The sequence below is a fragment of the Papaver somniferum genome, chromosome 9, assembly GCF_003573695.1.
Source record: "Papaver somniferum cultivar HN1 chromosome 9, ASM357369v1, whole genome shotgun sequence".
In the NCBI taxonomy this organism is placed as follows: Eukaryota; Viridiplantae; Streptophyta; class Magnoliopsida; order Ranunculales; family Papaveraceae; genus Papaver; species Papaver somniferum.
The window spans coordinates 99214537-99229632 of record NC_039366.1 but is presented as its reverse complement, the minus strand read 5'-3'; the positions used below and the strand labels follow the sequence as shown (position 1 = coordinate 99229632).

General features: G+C 34.7%; 1 protein-coding gene across 1 annotated transcript; it reads left to right on the top strand.

Annotated features, from left to right (window-relative positions):
• Positions 1-11287: 11287 nt before the first annotated feature.
• Positions 11288-12361, top strand: LOC113312341 (trichohyalin-like). Its single transcript, XM_026561101.1, has one exon. The coding sequence runs from the start codon at positions 11288-11290 to the stop codon at positions 12359-12361; it is 1074 nt and encodes a 357-aa protein (XP_026416886.1).
• The last annotated feature ends 2735 nt before the right edge of the window (positions 12362-15096 follow it).

The following is a 15096-nucleotide window of genomic DNA, read 5'->3' as shown; positions in this document are numbered from 1 at the left end:
CTCTAACTAGTTCATTTGAGTCATTTGGACTAGTTATAGTGAAGAAGAATATGGTGGATATGAAAGTGATCATATGGCTAACCATTTGGTTAACTATTGTTGAACCAGCAAATGTTAATGTTTGGGAACGGTTACATAAACCCAAAATTGGGCATTTCATTTGTGTGTAACGAGCTAAGGTTTCGACCCAACGGTTGAGAAATATTAGCTTGAATCTAATCAGGTTTTCATATAATGGTGAATATTGAATGCTTTGTTACCAAGCTAACATTGATTGCAAACCCTGATTTGAAAGACTATATAAGGGAGAACTCTAGCAACTGGTAAACCTAATAATCCCCACACCTTAAGTGTGATACTAGTTGCATAAGCTAGAGTCTATTCTCATTTAACCTTTGGTTTCTTCTTCTAAACCAGGTTAACGACTTAAAGTCTTCATTGGGATTGTGAAGCCAGACCGATACTAATTTTCTTGTAGTTGTGTGATCTGATCTTGCATCTTCTATCGTACGAGTACAATTGTAATAGTTGGCTTGCGATTTATATCTCCGATAGGCAAGATAGAAAAGTAATCACAAACACTTCGTCTCATCGTTTGTGATTCCACAATATCTTTTTTCGCTGCGTCGATTAAGATTGTTGTGAGGTGATTGATAATACTAGGCTGTTCTTCGGGAATATAAGTCCAGTTTATCAATTGTTTCTTGTTCACCTTGATTTATCAAAAGACAGAACAAAACTCGTAGGTATATTCGTGGGAGACAGATTTATCTATTACCGAAGACTTTTTTGTGTGATACAGATTTTTTCATTAAAGTCTTGACTTTGGGTCGTAGAAACTCTCAGTTGTGGGTGAGATCAGCTAAGGGGATCAAGTACGTAGAATCCTGCTGGGATCAGAGGCGTATGAGCATAACTGTACCTTGGATCAGTGTGAGATTGATTTAGGTTCAACTACAGTCCAGACCGAAGTTAGTTTGTAGTAGGGTAGTGTCTGTAGCGGCTTAATACAGTGTGTGTTCAATCTGGACTAGGTCCCAGGGTTTTTCTGCATTTGCGGTTTCCTCGTTAACAAAATTCTGGTGTCTGTGTTATTTCTTTTCCGCATTATATTTGTTTATATAATTGAAATATCACAGGTTGTGTGTTGTTCAATCAATTAGAATATCCGATCTTTTGGTTGTTGATTTAAATTGATTGATACTTGGATATTGGTATTTGGTACCATCCAAGTTATCTCTCTTTGATAAAGACTCGCAGATTTCTATTTGCTTGAGTATATATCAAATCGAGAGATTGAGATATAAACTCTTTGATATATTTTTTTTATCTAGATTGAGTCTGACTGTCTAGTTGATTCTCTAGAAAGTATATTGGAGTTTGTCCATACAGATTGCTAAGCGAAATATTGGGTGTGGTTGTTGTACCCCTACTTTTTCAGGAAATGACTGGGCAAGTCATCAACTTTCAAAAATCTATTTTACTCCTAAAATACACAAAAAGCACTGTAAAATCATTTCTAAAATTATTAAGGTTAGAAAAATAGCAAAAAATGACAAATATTTAGGAACTCCTCTCTTCTTTGACAGAAATAAAATTAACAGTTTTGAACCTTTACTTAACAAATACTACACTGTTCTCCAAGGTTGGATTGGGAAGATGTTTAATCAAGCTGGACGCACTGTCTTAATCAAACATGTTCTTAGTGCTTACCCTAATCCCCTAATGCAGTGTCTTTCTTTCCTGAAAAAACTCTTGATAACCTTGATAAAATTCAAAGGGATTTCTGGTGGCAAAAAAAGAATAAGAAGAAAGGGTGGCCTAGTATTACTAAAGATGTTCGTCAAGGTGGTCTGGGAATTAGAATTCCCCATAAACATAATCTTGCTTTAATCACCAAGTTGTCTTGGAGGTTAATCCATAATCAGGACCAGTTGTGGGCTAGAATTTTAAAGCATAAATATTTTCGGAATCATAACCCTCTAAGGAAACGAAAACATAAAATTTCCTGGATTTGGTCTAGTATTAAAAAAGGTTTGGATGTTATTAAGTCCAATAGTGTTTGACAGATTAACAATGGTGAGTCTACTAATATTTGGACTGATTTTTGGTTGCCTAATCAAACTACCCTTTTGTCTCCGATTATTGCCGATAGTAACATGATAGTAACATGCCTAAGAATGTAAGTGATTTAATTAGTTTAGATGGAAACTGGGACATCAATATTATCTGCAAGTATATTGATATCTCTTTTCACAATGCTATTAACTCTGTAGCTATAAATCTTAGCTTGCATGATAGAATCAGATGGAAGTCTACTATATCTGGAAATTTAACTGCTAAATTTATTTACAATTATCTGACTAATCTAAAGATTGATAAGAATGAAGCTAACTTTTGGAAGCAAATTTGGAGTCTAAATATTCTTCCTAAAGTTAATATATTTTGTTGGAAATTTGTTTCAAATGCTCTAGCCCTAGGGAGGAATATGTCTAAATATGTTAAAGAAACAAACCCTCATTGTATGCTTTGTAGGGTTTAGATCTTCCAAGATATGGATTAACAAGTTAACCAGATAGAGTCAAATAGAACTACCAGATTCAGATACTGAAGAGTACCACCAAATGGTAACTTGTCTACCGAAATACGACTAGTAATAATATCAAAATATAAGATAGATCTAGTCGGACCTAGCCGATCAAGTTTTTGCACAAAGCAAATCACAACGATATGAAACCAATAAGAAAAATCTTCTTGTCTTCAAATCTTCAATAGTCTTTTGCACCTGCACAATAACAAACTTTATTCCGACTTAGGATCGATCACGCACAAAACAGAGTCTATTAACAATGGATGATCACAAGTCAACGTCATATCTAAAGACAAATCTAAACTACCACCTCTTGATCTAGTTTGAGTAACCTTATGTTATAAAAGAAGGCTCTCAAGAATAATCAAACTAGGTGCAATCAAGAGTTAACAAACCGTTAGTCAATCAAATCAATAATTGAAAAGTAAAATAACAATGAAAATTCTACTTTCCCAACAATGGTACTAGTATACGCTTCTTGATCCTAAAGAAGTCTTTAAACTAGCTGAGGTAAGAGATTTTGCCCAATTAGGTTACTCTCATCTCCAAGATAATATTATAAGTAATGCTATTATACGGCTACAGAAGTGACTACGAAACGAAGTGCCTACCTCAGAATAAGTTTGTAAGAAGAAAAAACTTCACCACTTATAGACCAAGGTAGTTTGGCCAATCTAATTAAACTAGTTTTCCGTAAGAATCAGGTCGCATGTTCTAGGTTGCTCCTCTTTTTAAATTCAAAATCAATTAGAGGAAAAAATTATGTAACTCAATTTAATTAGTACCCCAATTCAAATATTCCGATGTTATTTTAATCTTTGTTTCTTTAAGCAAATGAGATCCAAAATAAAAGAATTCTTGGGAACAAAAAATTAACTCAATCAAAGTTAACTTGGTTTATTGTTTTTTGTTTGTTTAGTGGAGTAATGAATTCAAGAAATTCAAGAAAACAAACATATAGCAAATTTTGTTACATTGTTACAAGCATTTTCCTTGTTCACATGAGGCCTTTAAGTGGTCACATGAGGTCTCATACAAAGAACATAATTTTTTTTGATGATGGTAATAAATGGTGCTTATTTTGGTTGTGTTTGTAACCATGTGAAAGTTCTAAAATAAATTTGTAACCGCATGCTTTGATCTGGACGTTAAATGCAAAATTTTAAACGGAAATTCTTAAAACGTGTAAATAATTAGACTGATAGAAGCTAACATACGGTATCAGTTTGATCATTTGACCGTTTTGACTAACGAGTCAACAACCTAAACACTATAACGCACAAATTTAGGAGTTAGGACCCAACCACTAAAGGATACCAAAATTTACAACCCATACACTAATTATCTCGTATAAGATAATGTAAGATGACACTAGGGAGTTGTTCAGTATACTCTTCGTATAAAGTATGAGTAACGCGATGCGCTTTCTTGATTTTGAACAATTAGATATTCATTGGCACTCATTTTCAGATTCATATATCAATTGATGTTCATCAGAATACTCATTTTCGAATTTATATAACAATCGATCTTGATCATATACCCAATCCATTTGAGATTCTAAGTTAATAAGATTACCATCAAAACAATCATCTTTGTTATTTGAAGTTTCTATAACATTAATTTCACCAGTAGAATCACTCATTCCTATAAGCATAGTTTTCACTTTTCTTCCCTCGGTGTTTAATAATACTTATAATTTATAAGGACCCCGATAAATACACACAAATAGATTTTTTATTGATAAAGGCCCAAAAAACACAACCTTTATAGTATTTTATTCAAATTTTCTAGTTTATCATAACGGGGAAACACATTTTCCATGCCTTTGCCACATTTAAAATTTATACCATATGTCATAGGAACATGCCTTACCCTGCATTTCTTGGTTCTCCAATTAATAATGGATTTCCAAGGGTTTGGATGCATAATTTTAAAGGTGGACTTTATGGGTCCAGAGGATTTAGTGGAATTATGTTTCCTTTGGTATATTTGGTTGCCCAAATCCCTGGAATCACGTTTTCTATGGGAATCACTTTTTCCAGCAAATCCTCCATATGAAGTCCGATGACTCCGACCCTTCCCCTAAGATTTGCTTGGTAACTTATCAAGGGATTTATGGACCTATTTGTCAAACACTACATGCACTTTCAAAAATGATAAAATCCTATAAATCCTGGAAATTTTAATTGAGTTACCAAACAAACGAGGGATCGACATGAATCTCGAAATTTGTAATCTCGTGGGATTATAAATTCCTCAAAATTGTGAAACCTACAAACAGACCCACCATTATGTAATTTTAAGATTCAAAGTTAAAGACAAAGTAAAGCTGAGGATAAATCACTGACCAAACTTTCCCTTAACCATCTACCTTGGATGTGGATATCAAGTGGTGTTGCAACCCACTTCTCATGGTAACTTTAAGGTCCAAACTTTATTTTCGTTACTTAGTTTGTTTACATGGTAACTTTAAGGCCCAAACATTATGTTATAGTACCCAATTTACCATGCCCGAATTGTAACTATTTGGTGTCGGTTCCATCGAAGTGACATTTACATACCTAAACAAATTCATCAGCTCTTTAGGCCTCTCACATGATCAAACCTAGATCCACTTACATTTTCCTTTTCCAAGATTAAGTAATCAGTAAGCTCCAGAATCCCTTTTCTCTCTTTAAATTTTTACGATTCATGTCTTGAATTGTAAGGCCATACCTCATTGAGACTTGCAACTAAAACAAACCATCAAATAATAGACGTTTACCCCTCTCCAGGTAAATTTGCTTCTCAGAGAATAAGAGACTAATCTTGGTTACTAAATCCAATACATTCTCTTGCGCCTTCTTCAGTTCATCGTTCACTACCATCAATCTTGCCTTTGCTGATTGTAAAGACTGATCTTTCTCTAGCAATGCAGCATTTAGATTCTCCTCACTTTGGAATCCCTTCTTAACACCCTCAAACTATTCTCTAAGCCACCCAACATTAAAGTCAAGTTTCTCATCTATCTTTTTCTTATTTTCCCATAAGTCGATCATAGTGGATGAAACCTCAGAAAACCGATGATTATGCATGTCCACAATGGAAGTCATTATATCTCCAACCAATGTGATCTGGGTAGAGTATAAGTTTTTCAGAACATGTCTCGTAGCAATATGCCCGTATTTAAACCATATATTTTTATATAACGAAGCTTGCGATTTCAGAATATTGAAGCCTCCAACGTCTTCAAAATTATCATCAACAACGCCTTGGTGATGTTTCACTGCTTCAAAAGGTTGACCAGCTTTTGGGAACCTGGTCAAGTGCTTAATTTCACTAGACTGTGTCACCAGAGCAGAACGTTCAATATCATTTAACTTTGGTGCTGAATAAGTGGTTTTATACTTTTGTTACTGACACTAGTAAAAAGGGGAAGAAGAATATATTAATATGCGTAACTCCAAGAATGTTTTTCCGATCCCGAACTAAAACTGACCCATATATAACACAATAGCACAGAGAGGAGAGAGAGAGATTGAAATACTCAAAAATATTAAAACTACATTGATAATCTTTCTACATATTTTACCATATAAAACTAACCTTTATATGTAGGAAGTAACTCAAAACCCTAGAATACTCTCATCATCCCACTACTAAGAAAATCCTAATTTGTAGGAATTAAGTCACACATTTAAATGTGTTTAGTATTTTCCTAAAGACTAGGACACTTAACAAAAATTATTCAAATTTCAAAATATTCAAAGATCAAACATAATTATCCTAAATCTAATATTTGAATTATAATTCCAACACCCTCCTGTATTTCAAATATTCTTCTTAAAATCTTATTATCTATCATCATTAGCATGAATTAGAAAACATCAAGCATCACCATCATTAACATCATCATTATCAGCAACATCTTTGATCGTTTGCCATCTTGATTGGTATCATCATTGTTAGCAGATCAACCTCAGCATCAACCAACCCAACATATTATGCAAATCAATAATTTGCTTCTTCATTGTCATCATAGCATAACATTTTTCTTCATCACAATAACATTTTTTTTCTCTCAAAATCAATCTTTGCACTCACAATAAACAAAAATGAGAAACCTTTTTCATAACAATTTTCCTTCTGAAAATTACCTTTTTTTCACTAGATAAATCAAATCATTATATTTTTTTTAAACAAATTTTCTTGTAACTCTCCGTCAACTCAATTGTTTGCCCCAACTCTGATACCATCCATTAATTTCGTACATCTGCAAAAACGCCATCATCATATATATCATGAACATTTTTAATCCGCCATCATGGTGATATTTTATTCTTTGTTGGAATTAATTCAAGCCGATCAATCGGTTTGTTAGGATTTTTGAATTTCAAATATTTTAGGGTTTGAGTTTTTGAATTATTTTGAATAAAGTCTAATGTAATCCCAGTCTTTAGAACTCCATTTACGTTTGTTTTTTTTATAATTCCTAGAATTTAGGAATATTTGTTATTTTAATGTTTTAATTAGTTTAGGATTTTTCTTACGGTTTGCACTTGTAAGCCTATATAAAGGCCAGTTGATTTTGATAAAAAGATATGAAGAAAAATGTTGAAGTATTTTGTTTACACAAGTCTCTTTTGTTTTTCAATTAAATATTTTTGTTTTGCTATTTCATAAAATATTTTCTACATTATTCTAAAGACTAGGATTACATTAGACTTTATTCAAAATAACTCAAAAACTCAAACCCTAAAATATTTGAAGTTCAAAAATCCTAATAAACCGATTGACCGGTTTGAATTAATTCCAACATCCTCCCATAATTCAAACATCCTATTTGTCACCATCATCATTGTCATCATATCATCATCACCGTACATCATTATCATCAACATCATATAATCATCATCATATAAGAGCCCGTTGGATAAATAGAAGGCAAATAATGCAAGATCTAGAATAATAAATTCTAACTTACTAGATTGGCACTGGCTACATCTGTTCTTTACAGGGGGATTTGCCTATCAAAGTGCTCCAAGAAAAGATACTTTATACAATTTTCATAAAGAAGTTTTCCCTGAGGGAAGGTGACTTGTTAGGCCAATTTACATTATTATTAAACATACAGTATTCCAGAAAGGAAAAGGCAAAAAACAATCAACAAGATATACCTGAAAAAGTTTAGAAACAATAACGTTGTCTCGAACGTAAAGTACGTTAATGTGCTGACCCTTACTCCATGAATAATATTTTAACTTCCATTGGCAATACAATTCAAAGTAGATAAATCACTAATCGAACAATCATGAATAATCTCATACTTGTCTGTATGTTACTCAAAAACTGCACATCATCACTAACAACAATTATGCATCATGAAAAAAAATGAGAAAGCACCTTAGAAAACTCTCTGCCAGGTATCTGCATCTTCATTTGTATACGCACCCTTGCCGCAGCAGCAGTCTCCCCTTCATGAATCACGAAGAAAAAGGGTTTCCCAATTTGACGAAATTTCTGCCGAAATAACAATATATGAATTTAGTATTTGAGAAAACCACAAAAAGTTAAAATCATTGATATACGTTCTCTTGCAACAGAAACAAATTGTTTAATAATTATTTTGTTCTTTTATTCAAAAAGTTAAATGCATGGTGAAAAAAATCAGAGCTACCGCAGGAAGTGGCAATCCAGAGCGGTACAAAACAAAAGTGGCACCAGGTATAATTTTGTTCCATTAAGGTATATAAGTATTTATTATTTACTTACCCCTCGGAATTCTTCGTAGGCGTGACAAACATGAATCAAACGATCATAAGGATCCAAAGTTTTCTCTTCCTCTGGGATCTGCCGATAAAACCTTCTAATTATAAGGAAGCAATGAAAAGAAAGTAAAAAGTAAAAATAAAAAATCTTAACGAGCGACAAATTAAAAGATAGAAGACTAAAGAACTACAACAATAGGATTCTTTAAAACACATATGTTTGAAACTTGCCTACTCCGCATATAGTGTCCAGTGTGGATTACAGATAATATGGATTTGCTCAGTAAGAGAATAAATCTGCAAGGATGTGATCACAAATATATAACAAATTTATGTTATATATCAAAGTGACCTCTCACATGTTAAAAATATATTAATGATCACCACGAAGTAAATGGAAGTACATACATATCTAAAGCGAAACCATCTTCATTGGGTTTATCCAACAGTCGAAAGCGAATTACCTAAGATAAAATAGGATGATATATAACATAAGCATATTATAAGAAACTGTAACAAGCATCCAATCTCGTCATAAAGATGAAGCTTCAGGCATTCAAAAAACAAAAAGTTGGGTTCTAAAATAACAAAGCAGAGTTTTTACTTTGTCTAATATCCCCCTACACCCATGACTCCACGGGCAAGGGGGAAGACGGTTTCCTAATGTAGATTAATGAATTTATCCGTTCACTCTTAACTGCTAGATGCTCAGAGTCAGTCATATAAGATGGCCGATCGATCAAATTTATCTGAATCAAATGCTTAGACTGAATCTGACGTCGCGAAAGGAGGTACATTCTCTTATATATGCAGATCTCAAAGTTATGTTAGGGCTTAATTATTCCAATTTTTGTATGTTGTCAATGTCATAGATATCAGTTAGCACGGTTACTAATCGTTTTTTTTTTTCTTTTTTGAAGAAAACATCTTGATTTCATTAATATTGTAAATTGAATACAAGATTACCAAATACATCAAAAATAAGAATAATAAAAAATTACATATATCTTGTTTCACAGAGGAAATTGATATTTGAAAAAAATGGCTTTAGAAATAAAATTCAGCCATTGACATTTGTCTTCTTCAATAAGAGTATAATGTCTCAGAGGGAGTGATCTGCACGTTTCATCATCATCACAATTTTCTGTAGCCATTGATCTACAAAGAATTTTAAAATTATGACCACTTCCGAAAAATTGGCAACGACGATATATTTGATAAGATTGTAGCAATCATACGAAGCGCGCTTAAGGCTATAAGAAACATCTGATTGGCACATATAAGACATTAGAAGGGATGAAATCAATTGAACATAAAATAAAAACATTATTTATAAACCATAAAATCACTAAAAAGTGATTTTTTTTATTTGATACAAATAGATAATAATATTTATACCAAATCTGCCAAAATATCTGAAGATTTCAGATCAAATATGACAGATTTGGATTAAGATCTAAGAGATTGTAGGAGAATTGAATTACAGAGAAAAATAGTTTTCTTTTCTTGGTGAGAGAAGAGAGGAGATCGTTACTAATCGTTTTTCAATTATCACAAATGTGCAGAATTTCCATTCTACTCGATTAATTAGAAAAATATATAAGAAAATATATATTCTAATCTAGCTCTTGGTGTTGCACAGTTTTGGGTTGTTTCGTTAAATGATTCACTCGAACTATAATCAGATGAGAAGGTTTTATCCGATATTCGCATGAAAAGAAATTCGTGATAGTGCGGCATACCCGTGGTCTGTTATTGAATGTGGTGGGTACTTGTTGACGACGATCACCCTGTGTAGATTTTCTTTATCCACGAGGTGGCATGATGAGTGTAACCCTAAAGAGGGACAGGGGAGAGGAACGGTATAAGCCTATAAGGGTTTATATAGATGATCGATAAAGAAATTAAGACATTGTTTTTGGTATATATTTAAAAGCAGTTCGGAGTTTCCTAAAGCGAGCGGGAAGCAATGAGAACCACTGGATTTTCAAGGTTCGATTAAACCAAAAACGTCCATTTTCGTAAGAACCCATAATTGGGGATACCGACCATACAGTTGCAGGCTGAAATTCTTTTGATTGTAATCACTTATTCTTGGAAAAAGTTTTGCTCTAGCACATTTTTGCACTAGCAGATTTGGGGCCGTAGGATACAATAGATGTGACATCATCTAACCCACATATTAACCATTGCAAATTTCATTAAATTTCGTATCTCTTATGAACCTCTCAAATCGATAAATGGTTGGATGGAAAGAGACAAAGATCTGTTAATTAGATATAGCACTGCTATGTTAATTAAATATATGGTGTAGATACTAAATACCGCACATCTATTATGTGTGCGAAATAATTGTTCGATGAACAAGCGAAGATTATCGCATGCAGTGTATTTAGGATGACGCATCAGGTGACGTCAGAAGAATCACGAGTAAAGTGTGATGATCGAGCGAAGTTGTATAGTATGTGCGAAAGGGGCCAATGTAAGCGTGCGTTAACAACGCACGCGAGATCCGAAAATAAGGGCTTTATTAGATGTCATCCACTAGGTAAAATCCCTATATAAGGGACCGAGCGACCATGTAAAGGGAGAGATCTTTAGAGAGCTTAGACTTGGAAATTAGGAGAGAGAAAGATTGTTTGTTCTCCAAGTTAAAGTTTCTCATAACTTTTGTAATCATATTGAAGATTTTATGAATGAATACATGAGTTTTAAGATGATCACTCGAATTGTTATTGAGATTTCATTGAGGGTGTGGTTGTAGGATTTCCTGCAACTACATTTTGGCGCTAGAAAATAGCTTGGAGTGATATACCGTGGTGGTGAAAGTTTAGAAGTTTAGACCTAAAAGTTCAGAAGAATAACCTCAGAAATTTCATCCTCATTGTTCAAATTTTTAGTTATTTACAGAGAAGTTCATCTTTTAATTGAAAACAAGAAAACAAAAATGGTAAGACAAAATTCTGTTGAAGGACATGCGGTAACGGTTAGAAGGAGTAGGAGAATCGCTGGAAGAAGAAGGAGTGAAATTGCAGAGTCATCCAAGATGGGTGAAAGAAATAATCAAGAAAATCAAGTCCATCATCCGATTCAACGAGTGCTTGAACCTGAAGAGAATCAAGTTCGTCATCCGATTCAACGAGCGCATGTACAAGATAACGTTATTGACTATGATAGAGTGAGTGTTCATACTTCGCAAACAGATTCAACAGAAGAGGATGAACAAAGGACTGGAGAGGGAGGACTCATAAAAGGAACTGATGAAGATATGACAATCGAAGAACTTCGACAGAGCTTGGTTGCGGAAAGAAGGCGAGAGGACGAAGAACGTGCGAATTTGATGCGTCAGAATAATGAGTTAAGAGAACATAATATAAGATTACAGGAGCAGAGATCGAGAAGTACGACTCGCTCAAGGTCAAGATCAAGCAGGACTACATCACGACGTAGTCAATCTAATCGAAGAGATCTCAGACAAGAACCACCTTTGGGTAATATTTCAGAAAATATTCGAGAAGATGATGATTTACAATATCGACGCAATGAATATCGCATAGAGCAACCCCCAATAGATGATCGATACGTGCTGCATGGTGAAAATCAACAAGGCGAGCGATATCAAGGTGAACAGAATGATCCAGAACAAGGAAGAATGATACTACAAGGTAGACAAATGTTAAGAGACCAACGCGAACGCGAAGCTGAGGTTGAAAGGAATGTGGTTGTACAGAATCACGCACAGGATGAGCGAGAAATGCGCAGGAGAAGAAGACAAGAAATTGAAGAACAAAAATTGCAGGATGTTGTGCGCGAAAACAACCATGACAACCGATTGAGAAGACGCGAGTTTAACCGCATATTTCCAAATCAGATTATGGAAGGTGAGGAAGAACAGAGAAGAGCTAGGTTGCAAGAAAGAGAGATGCTAAGGGATCGACACGATCAAGTAGAAGAGGATGAAAGAGAAATACGGAGACGCCGAAGAAGAAAGAGAGATGCAGGAGGCTATACGCCAAAATAGGCATGACAATAGAGTAATGCAAGCAACACTGAAAAGGTCAATGCAACAAGACCAGGTGGTGAATTAACAAACCTTAATAGAGTTAGCGGAAATGAGAGAAATGATGACAACAAGAAGAGAGGGCGGTAGGAGACAGTTAGATGAGGCAATTGAAGAAGCAGGGAACACACCATTTGCAAGACAAATATATATGGCGGGAATACCGCCTAAATGCAATTTACCAGCATTCACCAACATCTTTGATGGAACAACCTGTGCGATACAGCACATAAAAGCTTATGTGCGAACTTTATTGCAATGGGAAGATCATGATGCGGTTCTTTGCAAGTATTTTCTGGCAAGCTTGTCAGGAGAAGCTTTGAAATGGTTTGAAGGTATACCTACTGGAACAATCAGATCATTCAATCATTTACAGTCAATATTCCTAGGAGCATACATCAGCAATAATGTATTACGACCAGGCATAGAGCAAGTATTTGGTTTGCGAAGAAGAACAAATGAAGATCTGCGAGGTTTAACCACAAGATGGAGAACTATGTGTAGTGAAATGGCTGGACGAGTGGATGAAAGAAACCTCATATTAGCGTTCATTAATGCACTCTTCTCAACACATTTGCTATACACACAAATTTTCAGAATTAAAAAACCATATCAATGACAGAGCTACGCGAGTATCACGAAGAATACATCGCTCTTGAGCAAAAACAGAGAGAAATGGAATCTTATCCTGTGGCAAATACAATCACAAAAGCTGGGAATGCGAGTTTACTTCCTAAAATAACGAACACAATCGCAAGCACATCTCAAGGAAGATACGAAAAGGCGATAAATGAAGATCAACAAAAAATGGTAGCAATGGGTAGTCGAGATCAATAAGAGTGGGAAAGAGAAAAACGATTCAATAATCGTGGATGAAATAATAAAATTCAAAGACTTGATAACCATCCAGAAGTATATGGGGGCCAAAAGCAGTATTTTAATCAAGGTCAAAGAGACAATAAAGTAGTTTGGGAGCCTATAAATATTCCTTATCTAAATGCTACAGTAGAAAAAATATAGGAAGCTATAATTTTGATGGAAGAAATACCAGGACCACCAAATATGGGGAATGAGCCACCACCAGGGAGGAGAAGTAGAGAATTTTGTGCTTACCATCGCTTCCATGGTCATACAACAAATAATTGTAGGGATATAAAGAAAATCATACTGCAAATGATAGATCAAGGAAAGTTAGATCACTTTCTGGTACAACAACAGCAGAATCTACCACCACCACCTTCAGAAGGTCGTACACAAGGCACAGAGACAGGAAGAAATACATATTTGATAGAGGTGGGTGCGAAGGCGAAGAATCTATACTGTAATTCGATAATACATTCGTTCAAGAACATATAAGACTTTCATGATAATATCTTGAGAAGAGTTTACGCAAGGGATACTGATGGAAGAGAGATATTGAATCTTGCGAAAGTATCGCCCTTAAAAGATTGGCAGAAGCAACTTATTTCCTTCAACGCAGAAGAAGTACCTGGAGGTGGAGAACCGCACGAAATTTCTTTAGTGGTAAAGTTGGAAATCAACCCAAAAGCAAAAACTGATGAAGATGAAGAGGAAGACGCGGATACATGGGCTATTAACATAATACTAATATATCCTGGTAGTTCGGTGGACAGACAAAACTATGGGTGGCCGAGATGAAGAGCTTATTCCCTCCACTGATAAGATATGCGGTTTTAATGGCACAACTAATAAACCAAAGGGAGAGGTAACAATGAGGATTCCTTTAAAAAACATATCATCTGAAATAGTATTATGTGTTGTTGATGTAGAATCACCTTACAATGCTTTGATTGGAAGACCGTGGTTGCATGGTATTCTAGGGGTGGCTTCTACTTTCCACCAATGCATCAAGTTTCCTCTTCCTCAAGGCGTAGGAGTAATAAGAGGAGATACGAATGAAGGAAAAACATGCCATGAGATTGACATTGACAAATGTGAAGAGCGCTCAAGCAAACGAAGAAACTGGAAACAACAAATAAAAGAAAGTCAGCGAGGTGAAAAGTTGATGGTAGATGTTGTAAACAAAGTGAATGAGATAACACATAATTTTGCACAAGTGATAACAACCGCACAAGAGCAAAGACGTGAATTCCAAGAAGGAGATCTAGGGTTGAGGCAGAAACTTAGATATCAAAGAACTGGTAAAGGAAATACGGAAAACATGTGGGAAGGCCCATATAAAATCAAAAGAATTGTTAACAATGGGATGTATGAGCTGATAGATGAGAAGGGGAATCCATCTGATGAATTATGGAATCGAGTGTACCTGAAGAAATATGGTCCATGCGAAAATGCGAATCAGTATATCCAATAGTATATGCGAACTTAAAGAAGCATTGAAGGTGAAAGAAGCAAACTAGTTATGTCAAGTTACCAGTCAAGCGAATAAGAAAAGAAAGATGATGTCAGAATTATATTAATCAAGAATATGAATGCAATCGAAAAATATCTTTTTCATTATAATGATATTATATGAGAAAAAGGTAAAAATAAGACTCCAATTAAGGCATCAGAATAAAGACCTTCACAGAAGGCATCAGAAATAAAGAGTCCAACAAGGGAGCCTAGATATCTGATTGTGGCGTGCACCCTAGTTCGCATAAAGCAAGATGCAACAATACGACCTAACGCGCATCATAGTTAGTATGGCTCAAGTGAAAGCTACACCGAACCTG

What these genes read in the sequence shown, in the direction of transcription:
- LOC113312341 (XM_026561101.1), top strand. Translation starts at nt 11,288, where the DNA reads ATGGTAAGACAAAATTCTGTTGAAGGACATGCGGTAACGGTTAGAAGG.